This window comes from Heterodontus francisci, chromosome 1, assembly GCF_036365525.1.
Source record: "Heterodontus francisci isolate sHetFra1 chromosome 1, sHetFra1.hap1, whole genome shotgun sequence".
Lineage (NCBI taxonomy): Eukaryota > Metazoa > Chordata > Chondrichthyes > Heterodontiformes > Heterodontidae > Heterodontus > Heterodontus francisci.
Genome location: NC_090371.1, coordinates 112980277 through 112994519, shown reverse-complemented (window position 1 = coordinate 112994519; position 14243 = coordinate 112980277). Strand labels below are relative to the sequence as shown.

Genomic DNA, 14243 nt, shown 5'->3' with positions numbered 1-14243 from the left:
CACTCTTTGAGTCATAGAGTACAGAAACAGGCCCTTTGGCCCATCATGTCTGTGCTGACTATCAAGCACCTAACTATTCTAATCCCATTTTACAGCACTTGCCCCGTAGCCTTGAATGCTATGACATTTCAAGTGCTCATCTAAATACTTCTTGAATATTGTGAGGGTTCTTGCCTCTACCACCTCTTCAGGCAGTGTGTTCCAGAATCCAACCACCCTCTGGGTGAAAATTTTTTTCCACAAATCCCCTCTAAACCTCCTGCACCTTACCTTAAATATGCTCCCTGGTTATTGACCCCTTTGCTAAGGGATAAAGTTTCTTCCTATCTAACCTATCAATGCCCCTCATCATTTTCCACCTCAATCAGGTCTCCACTCTGATTTTCAAATTCTCATTCGTCCGTGGCCTCGCCCCTTCTTATCTCTGTAATTTCCTCTGACCCCACAACACTCCGAAACATCTGAGTTCTTTTGATTCGGGCCTTTTGAGCATCCTGATTTTAACCACTCCACCTTGGTGGGAGTGCCTACAGCTGCCAAGGCTTGATACTTTCCTAAACCTTTCTGCCTCGCATTGCTCCTTCTAAGATACTCCTTAAAAGCTACCTCTTTGACCAGGCTTATGGTCATCTGCCCTAGATCTCCTTGTGTGGCTCAGTTTAATCATGCTCAAGCACCTTGGGGAGTTTTATTACGTTAAAACTATTACATAAATACAAGCTGTTGTTGGATTTTCTGAGGTCACTGTCGTCATGGATGACAGGCAGTTCAGTGTTCTCTGCTTACCATTAAGCCATTGAGTGTACTGGGCATAGTAAGAACAATGAGCCTCAAACCACAATCCAGGTGTAGCGCTGAAAGGCTGTGTACAAGTGCTAGCCACATAACGAGCCAAGCTGATCCAGTATAGCTATGCCAGCATCTACCCAACATTGTGAATGAAAATCTGTCCAGGTCATAGAGTCATAACAGCGCAGAGCAGAAGGGGGCCATTTGGCCTATCGAGTCCATGCTGGTTCTCTGCAGAGCAATCCAATCAGTCCCATTCCCCTGCTGCTGTATTCCCGTAGCCCTGCAAGTTTATTGCCCCTCAACTGCCCATCCAATTTCTTTTTTAAATCATTCATTGTCTCTGCTTCCACCACCCTTGTAGGCAGCGAGTTGCAGGTTATTACCACTCCCTGCATAAAAAAAATTGTTCCTCACTTTTCCCCTGCATCTTCTCCCTAAAGCATTAAATCTGTGTGCCCCTAATCCTTGCACCATCAGCTAATGGATACAGCTTTTCTTTTGTTCCCTATCTAAACCTTCTACCTGATCTAAACCTGTCATTAATCTTATACACCTCAATCAAATCTTTCCTCATTCTCCTTTGCTCCAAGGAGAACAACCCCAGTTTCTCCTACCTAACCTCGTAGCTACAATTCCTCATCCCTGGAACCATTCTGGTAAATCTCCTCTGTACCGTCTCAAGGACCCTCACATCCTTCCGAAAGTGTGGTGACCAGAACTGGATGCAATAGTCTACTTGTGGTCTGACCAGTGTTTTATACGGGTTCAGCATAACTTAGCTGTTATCAGTACCTCTATTTATGAAGTCCTTGATCCCGTATACTTTGCTGACTACTCTCTCAGTATGTCCTGCCACCTTCAAAGATCTATGCACATGAATCCCCAGGTCATTTTGTCCATGCACACTCTTCAGAACTGTGCCATTAAGTCTATATTGCCTCTCCCTATCCCTTCTGCCAAAATGCATCACCTCACACTTGTCAGTTTTCAATTCCATCTGCCATTTGCCGCCCATTCTGCTCGCCTGTCTGTCCTTTTACAGTCAATTGGTTTCATCCTCACTGTCTGCTACACCTCCAAATTTGGTATAATTGGCAAATTTTGAAATTTTTACTTTGTATTCTAATATCCAAGTCATTTATGTATGTCAAAAAAGCAGTGGTCTTAGCACTGAACCTTGGGGAACACCATTGTCTGCCATCCATCAGTCTGGAAAAACAACCATTTACCATGACTCACTGTTTCTGTCCTTAAGCGAATTTTTTTTAATCACAGCTGACACTGATCCACCTATTCCATAAGCCTCAATTTTCTTAACCTGTTTTTTATGTGGTACTTTGTCAAAAGCTTTCTTAAAATCCATAGATACAACACCAATTGCTTTCCCTTCATTAGCCTTCTCTGTTAATTCATCAAAAAAATCAGTTAGACTAGTCGAGCACAATCTGCCTTTTACAAATCCATTCTGGCTCTCCCTAATTAACTCAAACCCCTCCAAGTGCCTGTTGATTTTTTTTTCCCCTCATTATTGTTTCGAAAACCTTATCCACCACCGATGTTAAACTGCTTGACCTGTAGTTACAAGGAATGTCCTTGCATCCTTTCTTGAACAAGGGTGTCACATTTGCCACTCTCCAATCCTATGACACCTGCCCTGTATCTAGGGAAGATTGGAAGGTTATGGCAAGACCTTCCACTATCACTACTCCCACTTCCTTTAGCAACCTGGGATACAAGCCGTCTGGACTAGACGAGTTATCCACTCTGAGCATAGCTAGCCTAACCAGTACATCCTGCCTATCAATTTTCACCTCATCCATTACCTCCCCCATCTCTGCTTCTACCAATATTTTGTCAGCATCCTCTTCCTTTGTAAGCATTGATGCTAAGTACTCAAATATTCTAGCCTTGCCCTTTGTCTCAAAGCATATATTACCCTCTTTGTTCCTGATGGGCCACCTCCCACATCTTCCGACCCGCTTACTATTTACATGCTGGTAGAAGATTCTTGTTGATGTTAATTGCCATTTCTATTCTCATTCTCTCTTTGCCAGTTGTAACTTCCTCTCCACTTATCGTCTCAACTTATTGTATTTGTCCTGGTTCTTGCTTGAATTCACCTGACATGCTTCATATGCTTTTTTTGTTTTATCGTAGTCTTTCTCATCCTTGTCATCCAAGGACCTCTAGCTTTGGTTCCTTGACCATTCATCCTTGTTAGAATGTACTTAGCCTGTACCTGAAACATCTTTTCCTTAAAAGTCACCCATTGCTTCATTCTGGTACAGGTATAGGTGTGTGCAATCCACAATAAACACAGGATAAATATATGCAAAATACAGCGGATGCTGGAAATCTGAAACAAAAACAAGAAATGCTGGAATCACTCAGCAGGTCTGGCAGCATCTGTGGAAAGAGAAGCAGAGTTAACGTTTCGGGTCAGCGACCCTTCTTCGGAACTGTTCCGAAGAAGGGTCGCTGACCCGAAACGTTAACTCTGCTTCTCTTTCCACAGATGCTGCCAGACCTGCTGAGTGATTCCAGCATTTCTTGTTTTTGTTACAGGATAAATATAACCTGACAGTTCGCACCCTATCTGGCTGCTCTCCATCTTCAGTAATAGATGGCATAAGCTATTCGTAGCATCATGAGACAACTTGCTGACCATATAATTCCAGTTCTGCTTGTAACTTTTGGTTCGGGTACCTCATGACAACCTTAATCCGGATAATAGAAGCCAGAGAATAGGTGAGAGTGCCTTCAATACCGAAGCAGCATTTGACTGAATGTGGCATTAGGGAGCCCCAGCGGAACTAAGGTCAATGGGGATCAACGGAAAAAACCTTCCAGTGCCTAGAATCATAACTAACACACAGGAAGGTGATTATGGTTCTTGAAAGCTAGTCATTGTAGCCACAGAATTTGCACTGGAGAATGTGGGAGAAAATTTGGTCTGACTATCTTCAGCTACTCGAGCAATGATCTGCCATTGCTTAAAAGGTTGAGTGGAGCTGTTCACTGATAATTCCAGTGTTCTCGCTCCAATTCTAACTCGTAATGTGACGCACCTCTCAGGCAAGACCTGGACAACATTTAGGTTGGACAGGCACATGGTAGGTAACATTCGGCCAAACAAGTACCATGTAATCATTTCAAACGGGAAAGAAAAGCAGCCACACCTGTTGACCTTAAACGGCAGCACCATCAATATTCTGGACGATGCTGTTATACAAAAGCAAAATACTGCAGATGCTGGAAATCTGAAATAAAAGCAAAAAGTGCTAGAAATACTCAGCAGGTCTGGCATTATCTGTGGAGAGAGAAGCAGAGTTTATGTTTCGGGTCAGTGACCTTTCATCAGAACTGGCAAAGGTTAGAAATGTAATAGGTTTTAAGCCAAAGAGAAAAAAGGGAAGCTGTTGATAGGACAGAGGGTCAGAGAGATTAACTGATGAGGTCATGGGTATCTGGCCATGTTATCTGGCAGCTTAACTAGACATCCATATTGGCATCTCTGCTCCCCAGGATTGAATAGGTTGCATGATCACATTTGCCCCTCCACCAAGCACATAATATGGCTGTAATACATATGATTCAAAGGGTGGCGCTGCAGCAACTCACCAAATTCCCTTTGGTGCAACCATTCCCATTGAGCAGGGCAGGCCCAGCAAAGTCGTCATCTCCAAGTCGTACACCTTCTTGACCTGGATATAAATCACTGTTCCTTCATCATTGCTAGATCAAATCCTGGAATTCCATGGCCAACACTGTTGTCTGAGCATCATCACCACAACAATTACATTTTTTCAATGGCAAGCCCCCAACACCATCATCTCAAGACACCTAGGAATGGCATTAGATGTGGCCTTGTCAGCATTACCACACATCCCACGAGCAAATTTTTCAGAACTATATTGTTTTTAGAGTTTTAGTTTGAGATACAGCACTGAAACAGGCCCTTCGGCCCACCGTGTCTGTGCCGACCATCAACCACCCATTTATACTAATCCTACACTAATTCCATATTCCTACCACATCCCCACCTGTCCCTATATATTTCCCTACCACCTACCTATACTAGGGGCAATTTATATTGGCCAATTTACCTATCAACCTGCAAGTCTTTGGCATGTGGAACGAAACCGGAGCACCCGGAGGAAACCCACGCAGACACAGGGTGAACTTGCAAACTCCACACAGGCAGTACCCAGAATTGAACCCGGGTCGCTGGAGCTGGGAGGCTGTGGTGCTAACCACTGCGCCACTGTGCCGCCCCCCTGAGCTTTAAACCATTTTAAGAATGTAGACCATAGCTCTTTACCTTAATTCTGGAACAAAATTTTAAGATGGAAATTTCATTGCAGATAATTCAGTTGATATAGATGGAAAACTGATTAGCAGCTATTAACCTCAAGGAAAGTTAATCTATCAAACTGAGATATGAAACGCTGATATTGAGAGCTGGAGGAAGTCCAGGTTGCACTGCAGTTAATTAATGCAGCTTTATCAATCCTCGGAGTGAGCAAAATGTGCTTGTTTCCAGTGACAGCATTTCTTCAATTCCAGCAATTCCATATATAATTCATTCAGATAATAGTCATATTTGATTTTTACCCCAGTATTTCAGTGAAGCTGCACCAGTAGATCTTGAACTTTCTAGGGAAGCTGAAGTGGGAATTCTTAGCTGGTGCTGTTTAGAGGATCTGTCCTTCATTGAGACTCAGTTCACAGTTGTTGTCAAAGACTGTTCAGCTGCTGCAGTTCCATGCGGTTTGAATACTGATCCCTCCACCCAGGAGGATAGACATCAGCTCAGCACTGTTGAGGGACCTGAAGGTTGATGGTGGCAGTAACAGCAATTTTTATGGCTGCATCTGCAAGTACTTTCTGAGGTAGTTGCACCTGAACGTTTTCGCACAATGAGTTCAGAAGCCCATTGGTGTCCATGAATTGAGTTCAACCAGGTTTAACTGGTGGTAAAATGTTGATTTGCTTTCCTCTGTTTATGCTTGCAGTGATTCAGTTTCTTGCTCTGAGAAATCTACCTGAATTATTTACCATACAGCAAGGATAGCTTTGGGTTGTAAGCTAACAATGTATAAAATTGTAGTTGTGCTTCATTTATGTCAAATAATTATATTAACATTTAATTGCTCCTGCATTTCCTTTATCAAAGAAAAGTTTAGTGTTCAAAATGATTGATTCCAGACCTTTGTTTATTTTGGAAAGAATGGCTTATGGCAAAATCATTGCACGTCGACCATAACCATGCAAGTTGCAGTGTGAAACTTATTATGTTCCTTCGGTGTCAATGGCTAAAACTTGTGCTGTGGCTGCTTCCTGGTTCATGTGCTAAGGGTTTTTATTTACACTGTCTGTAACTTAGTTACATAGAATAATTATACATTTTCACAGAACATGATTGTCTCTTTAATCACCCAAGATAGTGAGCTGTGGTTTTCCAATCTGTTCTTATTGTTCAGTCATGGAGCAGTATACTGCTGCAGTACAATATAATTCATTGTATATGGAAAAAATTAATTGTCGATTAAATGTGAGGAGCTTTATGTGACAGTGTGTATATGGGGTGCCTCATTAAATGTTTGGAAATTTCCATCAACACTCCTAAACTTATGTTCAATCTTGCATTTGTCACATTTCTACTGCCACCTTTGAAAGGAACATAACGTATAGTTTGAGCACATTTCCATATGTAAAGTTGGGAGACTGTAATTAGTATTGCACCCAACAATAAGTGGGATAGCAACTCCTTTTTCTGCCTACTCTTGCTCCTTTCCAACCTCCACAACCACCATCCCCCGCCCCCCCCAAATCACAAATTTGGAATGCAGCCTGTTTTCTTTATACATGAAATTTCACGGCAGCTGAAGAATGAGAGCGTCCATTCTTGGCTTCTTGTATATTGAGTTTAGTATGGTTTTGTTACTGCTGACTCTTGACATAACCTTTTTACACAGCCAGCAGCAAAACCTGAGAACATGTGCCGTATTCACTAAAGCTGAGCACGGGGAAGAATATTTTTTTAAACCATGTCTTCCTGACAGCTTTTGAAGTTGCTATCGACTGAGAGCATCAGGCGTTGACAGCATTAAGCCTTGGCCAAAACCAACTAAAAAGCACCAGTAGTTGCCTAAAGTTGAAGTGTATTTGCATATTTCTTAGATTTTTTTGTTTTTTTATTTGCTTCTCTTAGGTAATGTACACCTAAAGAGGAAAGATGATATATCCTGATTTCTTATTGGTAATTACTGAATATTTACTTATTTTTGTTTCTTGGTAGACTAAAGCAGATGCTGAATGACCTTCTGCACCAACAACAGCAAGACAAAAAGCCAGAAAATCAAAGCGATGGCAGTGTGCCACCTCCTTCACCCAGCAATTTTGTCTTCCCTCCATTTAACTTTCCTTCCCCGTCCTTAAATCCCTTAAGTATGTCGCGATTTTCAAATTATTCTCCTTTTGTTCATGGTAAGTATGGCGATTTATAGAAATTTTAGTCCACACAAGGACAATTTTCTAGATTTCTGATGCAAATAACATTTGAGAAAGTTAACAGCACCTCTTTGGTTATCTCTTGCCCCTCCCCCGCTTTATTTGCTGAAAACCTGTTATATTTCTAATATTTGCCAGTTCCGATGAAGGGTCACTGACCTGAAATGTTAACTCTGCTTCTGTCTTCACAGTTGCTGCCAGACCTGCTGAGTATTTCTGGCATTTTTTGTTTTTATTTCAGATTTTCAGCATCTGCAGTATTTTGCTTTTATTATTTTACTAAACTATTCGAATGAAATTGAGTTGCTAATATTTTAGCTTTCATAACTTGAGAAGGCCAACTTTGCAATTTGTTGACCACTTGCTTGATGGCAAGAAGGCCAGCAGTCTGAGTTTATTAGCCTAAAATTGTCTCAAGTACACTGTATATGAGTGAATTTGCTTAGTTATTAATTTAGATGCTCGGTGGAGTGCTGCAGAGGGGTCTGGGATTCCATTTTTGAAGTAGTGCACATTTTTGTGCCTTGCACTTTGTAACTGATTGATTGCATGGTGCCACGATTGGAGAGAATGTAGGCTTGAAGTTGTTTCACCTTATACTGGGAAGAGGATGTAATAATGTGCAAAGAAAAAAGGCAATGTTTAAGTCAATCTTATGATTGCTAGTTTTCTTCTATTTTACAAGTGGCTGCTATGTTTATCTCTTCCGTTCAAAAATAGTTCATAGCTTGAGACATTTTGGCTTCAGGAAGTACAATGTAAATGTAAATATTTTTGTTTTATGTATTATTCACAAATTTGTTTGTATTGTCCCGACAGTCTGCCGTAATTATCACCATCTTGTATTCATAAGAATTCAACTTGTTCATAATGTTCCAGGGAGATGCGTTTTATGGTGTTGATTGGAACACTTGATATTTGCTCACATTTTTTTTAACTCTTCTGTTCTAAGTGCTCCTGCCCCCTCCCACCTCTTATTCCCTTCCCCCACCCAATCACCAAAATGTGACAATGCAAGATGCTCACATTTGGGTTAGTAGAACTGGGCCGTGAGTTTTGATCGAAATTCAGTGATATTGAATAATATAAACACTTACTTAAAATTGGAGGTCTGTTGGGAAGAGCCTGTTGCCCACCCCCTTCTGGAATGTGCCTTTGCAAAGCAAGTGTGGAAAGAGATACAGTGGTTTTTGTTGACGTTCATCCCAAGCAGCTCTAACACAGGAGTTTGTGCTCTACGGGCTGTTCCTAGGGACACACACCGAGATAAGCATCAACTGCTGCTGGAGGCCCATCAATTCGGTGAAAGACACTCTTTGGTCTGCCCGAAACTTGCTGGTCTTCCAGCGCAAAGAGGTGTCCACGACCGAGTGTTGCAGACTGGCACATTCCAAGGTCCAAGACTACGTGCTTAGGGACGCACTAAAGCTTGGGGCAGCCACCGCAAAGGCTCATTGGGGAAAGACCACTGTGTAAGGTCCTCCCGCCCTATGAACTGAGGGGCTGGTTCCATGGAAAACCCCTCGGGCTGTGTACATCGAATATGGTTTAGCTGTAAAATGTACATGGCATGTAAAATGGAATGGAAAGGTTGTGAGGCAACTCACTCCTATATTGAAGAAAACTGGTTTCCTTTGCACTTTTGGAATGTCAACTTGGTGCTGTTTTGAACTGTTTTGTATTGTACTTTTTTAACAGATTTTTATGAATAAACGTAGAAAATAGGAGCAGGAGGAGGAGGCCATTCGGTCCTTTGAGCCTGCTCTGCCATTCATTATGATCATGGCTAAACATCCAACTCAGTAACCTGTTCCCGCTTTCGCCCCATACCCTTTGATCCCTTTAGACCCAAGAGCTATATCTAACTCCTTCTTGAAAACATATAATGTTTTGGCCTCATCTGCTTTCCGTGATAGCGAATTCCACAGGCTCACCACTCTCTGGGTGAAGACATTTCTCCTCATCTCAGTCCTGAAAGGTTTACCCCGTATCCTTAGACTATGACCCCTGGTTCTGGACTCCCCCACCATCGGGAACATCCTTCCTGCATCTACCCTGTCGAGTCCTGTTAGAATTTTATAGGTTTCTGTGAGATCCCCCCTCACTGTTCTGAACTCCAGCGAATATAATCCTAACCGACTCAATCTCTCCTCATACGTCAGTCCCGCCATCCCAGGAATCAGTCTGGTAAAGCTTTGCTGCACTCCCTCTATAGCGAGAACATCCTTCCTCAGATAAGGAGACCAAAACTGAACACAATATTCCAGGTGTGGCCTCATCAAGGCCCTGTATAATTGTAGCAAGACATCCCTGCTTCTGTTCTCGAATCCTCTTGCTATGAAGGCCAACATACCATTTGTCTTTTTTACCTGAAGAAAGACGAAGCTTTGAAAGGATATCGGGATTGTAGGCGCAATCTGAAACGAGGAATTAAGAGGGCTAAAAGGGGTCATGAAATATCTTTAGCAAACAGGGTTAAGGAAAATCCCAAAGCCTTTTATTCATATATAAGGAGCAAGAGGGTAACTAGAGAAAGGATTGGCCCACTCAAGGACAAAGGAGGAAATTTATGCGTGGAGTCAGAGAAAATGGGTGAGATTCTAAATGAGTACTTTGCATCGGTATTCACCGAGGAGAGGGACATGACGGATGTTGAGGTTAGGGACAGATGTTTGATTACTCTAGGTCAAGTCGGCATAAGGAGGGAGGAAGTGTTGGGTATTCTAAAAGGCATTAAGGTGGACAAGTCCCCAGGTCCGGATGGGATCTATCCTAGGTTACTGTGGGAAGCGAGAGAGGAAATAGTTGGGGCCTGAACAGATATCTTTGCAACATCCTTAAACACGGGTGAGGTCCCGGAGGACTGGAGAATTGCTAATGTTGTCCCCTTGTTTAAGAAGGGTAGCAGGGATAATCCAGGTAATTATAGACCGGTGAGCCTGACGTCAGTGGTAGGGAAGCTGCTGGAGAAGATACTGAGGGATAGGATCTATTCCTATCTGGAAGAAAATGGGCTTATCAATGATGGGCAACATGGTTTTGTGCAGGGAAGGTCATGTCTTACCAACTTAATAGAATTCTTTGAGGAAGTGACAAAGTTGATTGATGAGGGAAGGGCTGTAGATGTCATATACATGGACTTCAGTAAGGCGTTTGATAAGGTTCCCCATGGTAGGCTGATGGAGAAAGTGAAGGCGCATGGGGTCCAAGGTGTACTAGCTAGATGGATAAAGAACTGGCTGGGCAACAGGAGACAGAGGGTAGCAGTGGAAGGGAGTTTCTCAAAATGGAGACGTGTGACCAGTGGTGTTCCACAGGGATCCGTGCTGGGACCACTGTTGTTTGTGATATACATAAATGATTTGGAGGAAAGTATAGGTGGTCTGATTAGCAAGTTTGCAGACGACACTAAGATTGGTGGAGTAGCAGATAGTGAAGGGGACTGTCAGAGAATACAGCAGAATATAGATAGACTGGAGAGTTGGGCAGAGAAATGGCAGATGGAGTTCAATCAGGGCAACTGCGAGGTGATGCATTTTGGAAGATCCAATTCAAGTGTGAACTATACAGTAAATGGAAAAGTCCTGGGGAAAATTGATGTACAGAGAGATTTGGGTGTTCAGGTCCATTGTTCCCTGAAGGTGGCAACGCAGGTCAATAGAGTGGTCAAGAAGGCATACGGCATGCTTTCCTTCATCGGACGGGGTATTGAGTACAAGAGTTGGCAGGTCATGTTACAGTTGTATAGGACTTTGGTTCGGCCACATTTGGAATACTGCGTGCAGTTCTGGTCGCCACATTACCAAAAGGATGTGGATGCTTTGGAGAGGGTGCAGAGGAGGTTCACCAGGATGTTGCCTGGTATGGAGGGCGCTAGCTATGAAGAGAGGTTGAGTAGATTAGGATTATTTTCATTAGAAAGACGGAGATTGAGGGGGGACCTGATTGAGGTGTACAAAATCATGAGAGGTATCGACAGGGTGGATAGCAAGAAGCTTTTTCCCAGAGTGGGGGATTCAATTACAAGGGGACACGAGTTCAAAGTGAAAGGGGAAAAGTTTAGGGGGGATATGCGTGGAAAGTTCTTTACGCAGAGGGTGGTGGGTGCATGGAACGCATTGCCAGCGGAGGTGGTAGACGCGGGCACGATAGCGTCTTTTAAGATGTATCTAGACAGATACATGAATGTGCAGGAAGTAAAGAGATACAGACCCTTCGAAAATAGGCGACAGGTTTAGATAGAGGATTTGGAGCGGCGTAGGCTTGGAGGGCCGAAGGGCCTGTTCCTGTGCTGTAATTTTCTTTGTACCACCTGTTGCACTTGCATGCTTACCTTCAGTAAGAGAACACCCAGGTCTCGCTGCATATTCCCCTCTCTCAGTTTATAGCCGTTCAGATAATCTACCTTCCTGTTTTTGCTACCAAAGTGGATAACCTCACATTTATCCACATTATACTGCATCTGCCATGTGTTTGCCCACTCACTCAACTTGTCCAAATCACCCTGAAGCCTCTCTGCATCCTCCTCACAACTCACCCTACCACCCAGTTTTGTGTCATCTGCAAATTTGGAGATATTACATTTCGTTCCCTCATCTAAATCATAAATGTATATTGTGAATATCAGGGGTCCTAGCATCGATCCCTGCAGTACCCCATTAGTCACTGCCTGCCATTCGGAAAAAGACCCATTTATCCCTACCCTTTGCTTTCTGTCTGCCAACCAATTATCTATCCATCGCAATACACTGCCCCCAATCCCATGCGCTTTAATTTTACATGCTAAAGCTATTTTTAAGTATATTTTGGGGGGAAAAAAACTTTTTTAAAATTGGAGTTATGTAATTTTTAAAATCTAAATGACAGCATTGAGCCTAGAAGCCTTGACTAAGAGTTAACAGCTATTATGTTTCTACTACTCAATCAGATGCAACACAGTAGTTAATTTGTTAATCAATTTATCTTTTTTCAAAAACAGGTTTTAACCTTAACCCAATATTCCCTCCTGGGTTTAGTGACCTCTCTCAAAATGTCAGTGTCCAAAGCAATGAACAACAACCACTTGGAAATGAGCACAGCATCTCTGGAAAAACTGAGTACTTGGCCTTCCCAAAGCCATTTGAAAGTAATTCTCCGAAATGGAGAGACAAGAAGTGGTATGTATAGTATTTTCAGCTCGCAGTGGGTCTTGCTGCTTTCACTTAGTAAAAATATTTTTGTTTCCTTTATAACTTGCTAGATAGATTATTTCAATCTAGAAATTCTAAGTTGGCATTTGAGGAATATATTTCTAATGTTCACTGTTTTTAGAAAAGAAGTAGAGACAAGGACATGCAGTGTTCCTCTGTTTGCTCTTTTGCTAAAATTAGCGAAGAGGAAAACATCCCCTTAGCCTTCCAGTATTTGAAGAAAATTATTTTGCGAGAGTCTGGGCCTATAATTTTTGTGCCAGCAGACCATGAGATATAGGGTGGTGAGGTCAAGTTGCTATTTTATAAATTTTAAATAATTTACAACCTAACTCTTTGAATATTAATGTAGAGGGAAATAATGCAATCTGAGGAGGCTGTCTAAGAGGATTGCCAAAGCCTTGGGCTTGGGAGAAAGTATGTTCAAACAATCATGAGTTAAACCCTTCAGCTGTCCATCATTAGGATATAGGTATCAACAACAACTGTATTAACCTTGTAAAACGTCCCACAGTGCTTCACAGGAGCATTATCAAACAAGCCCAAGACAGTTGGCAATGTACTTGCTATAACTGCTAGAGCAGAACCTTTCCTCCAGGTCTCACACAGACCTTAAAAAAAAAACCTGTGGAAGTGGCTAGTTATGTCCACTTCCCTGTGAGCTATGGCTACTAATTTTTGGATTAACATATCAAGCTAGTCGGGGTGAGTTCCCAAAGCAGACAGTGGAAGTTGTCCAAACCTTTGTTAAGCAGTTGTGGTTCAATCAAGATGTTAATCCAACCCTCCTTCCCCTAAATTTGTCAACAAATTTACCTCGCAAGTTTATTACCAGCAGGCAGTGTTTTATGTCTTGAACAGTCCATGTATTTTGGTACTTTGATTCCTGTAATCGGATGGCTATGATCATTGAGGGTCTTGAGTAGACAGGTTCAAAGATTCTAAGCACCAGCAGAGTTTGCAAATAACTTCAGAAATGACTGAAAAGCAGTACATCGAAGAGTACTCCTCGATCAGCGGCAAGTCATATAAAGCCTGCAGTGCTTTTATGGCAAAATCTGGGGTTTCTAAGCTCAGGACCCTAGAGTATACTGCATCTCCAGGATGATTTCTTGCTTCAGATCTTATCTGTGAACTGCTGGTTATTTCCAGCAACTGGAGACCTAGTTGTAGACATCTGTGTAAAATTAAACAAAGCCATCATAGAATCTTGGGTCAAAGAAATGTTCAGAGAGGCTTGCCTTTTTAATTTATCGAGATTTTACAGGAGAAACCAATTGGATAGTTTATAGGATTCTACCATGACAGTCGAGGCAAATAATTTCTTGCGTAATCCAACACCAAAGGCTCAAACACAAAAAGTGATGTTATGTTGGTTACTCCACATTGGTGTCTCAAACATTTTTTTTTGGACATCCTGGCAATTAAAAAAGGATAGGATCCCATTATCATGCAGAAAAGATCTTTCAGTTGGAGGTTCTGATATTGCATCTGAGCCATTTATGTTTTTGGTGCCTGCCTTGCTATTGAAAGGCAATGGTGTCCTCCGTTCAGTCATAAATATCTTAAATCATACAGGCATCTACGAAAAGGACTTGGGACATAGAATCATTGAATGATTACAGCACAGCCTGTCAAAGAACAGTACAGCTAAGGAACAGGCCATTCGGCCCTCCAAGCCTGCGCCGATCTTGATGCCTGCCTAAACTAAAACCTTCTGCACTTCCGGGGTCCGTATCCCTCAATTCC

The 14243-nt window shown here is 42.3% G+C and overlaps 1 protein-coding gene across 10 annotated transcripts in view; it reads left to right on the top strand.

The window, feature by feature from the left end:
* pcm1 (pericentriolar material 1) overlaps window positions 1-14243 on the top strand; it is a 294201-nt gene that overhangs the window by 201348 nt on the left and 78610 nt on the right. For all 10 annotated transcript variants that reach the window (XM_068034505.1, XM_068034495.1, XM_068034557.1 and 7 more), the window contains 2 exons: window positions 7094-7281; window positions 12284-12461. In XM_068034505.1, coding sequence (XP_067890606.1) covers window positions 7094-7281; window positions 12284-12461 — 366 coding nt within the window. The remainder of the gene's footprint in view (window positions 1-7093; window positions 7282-12283; window positions 12462-14243) is intronic.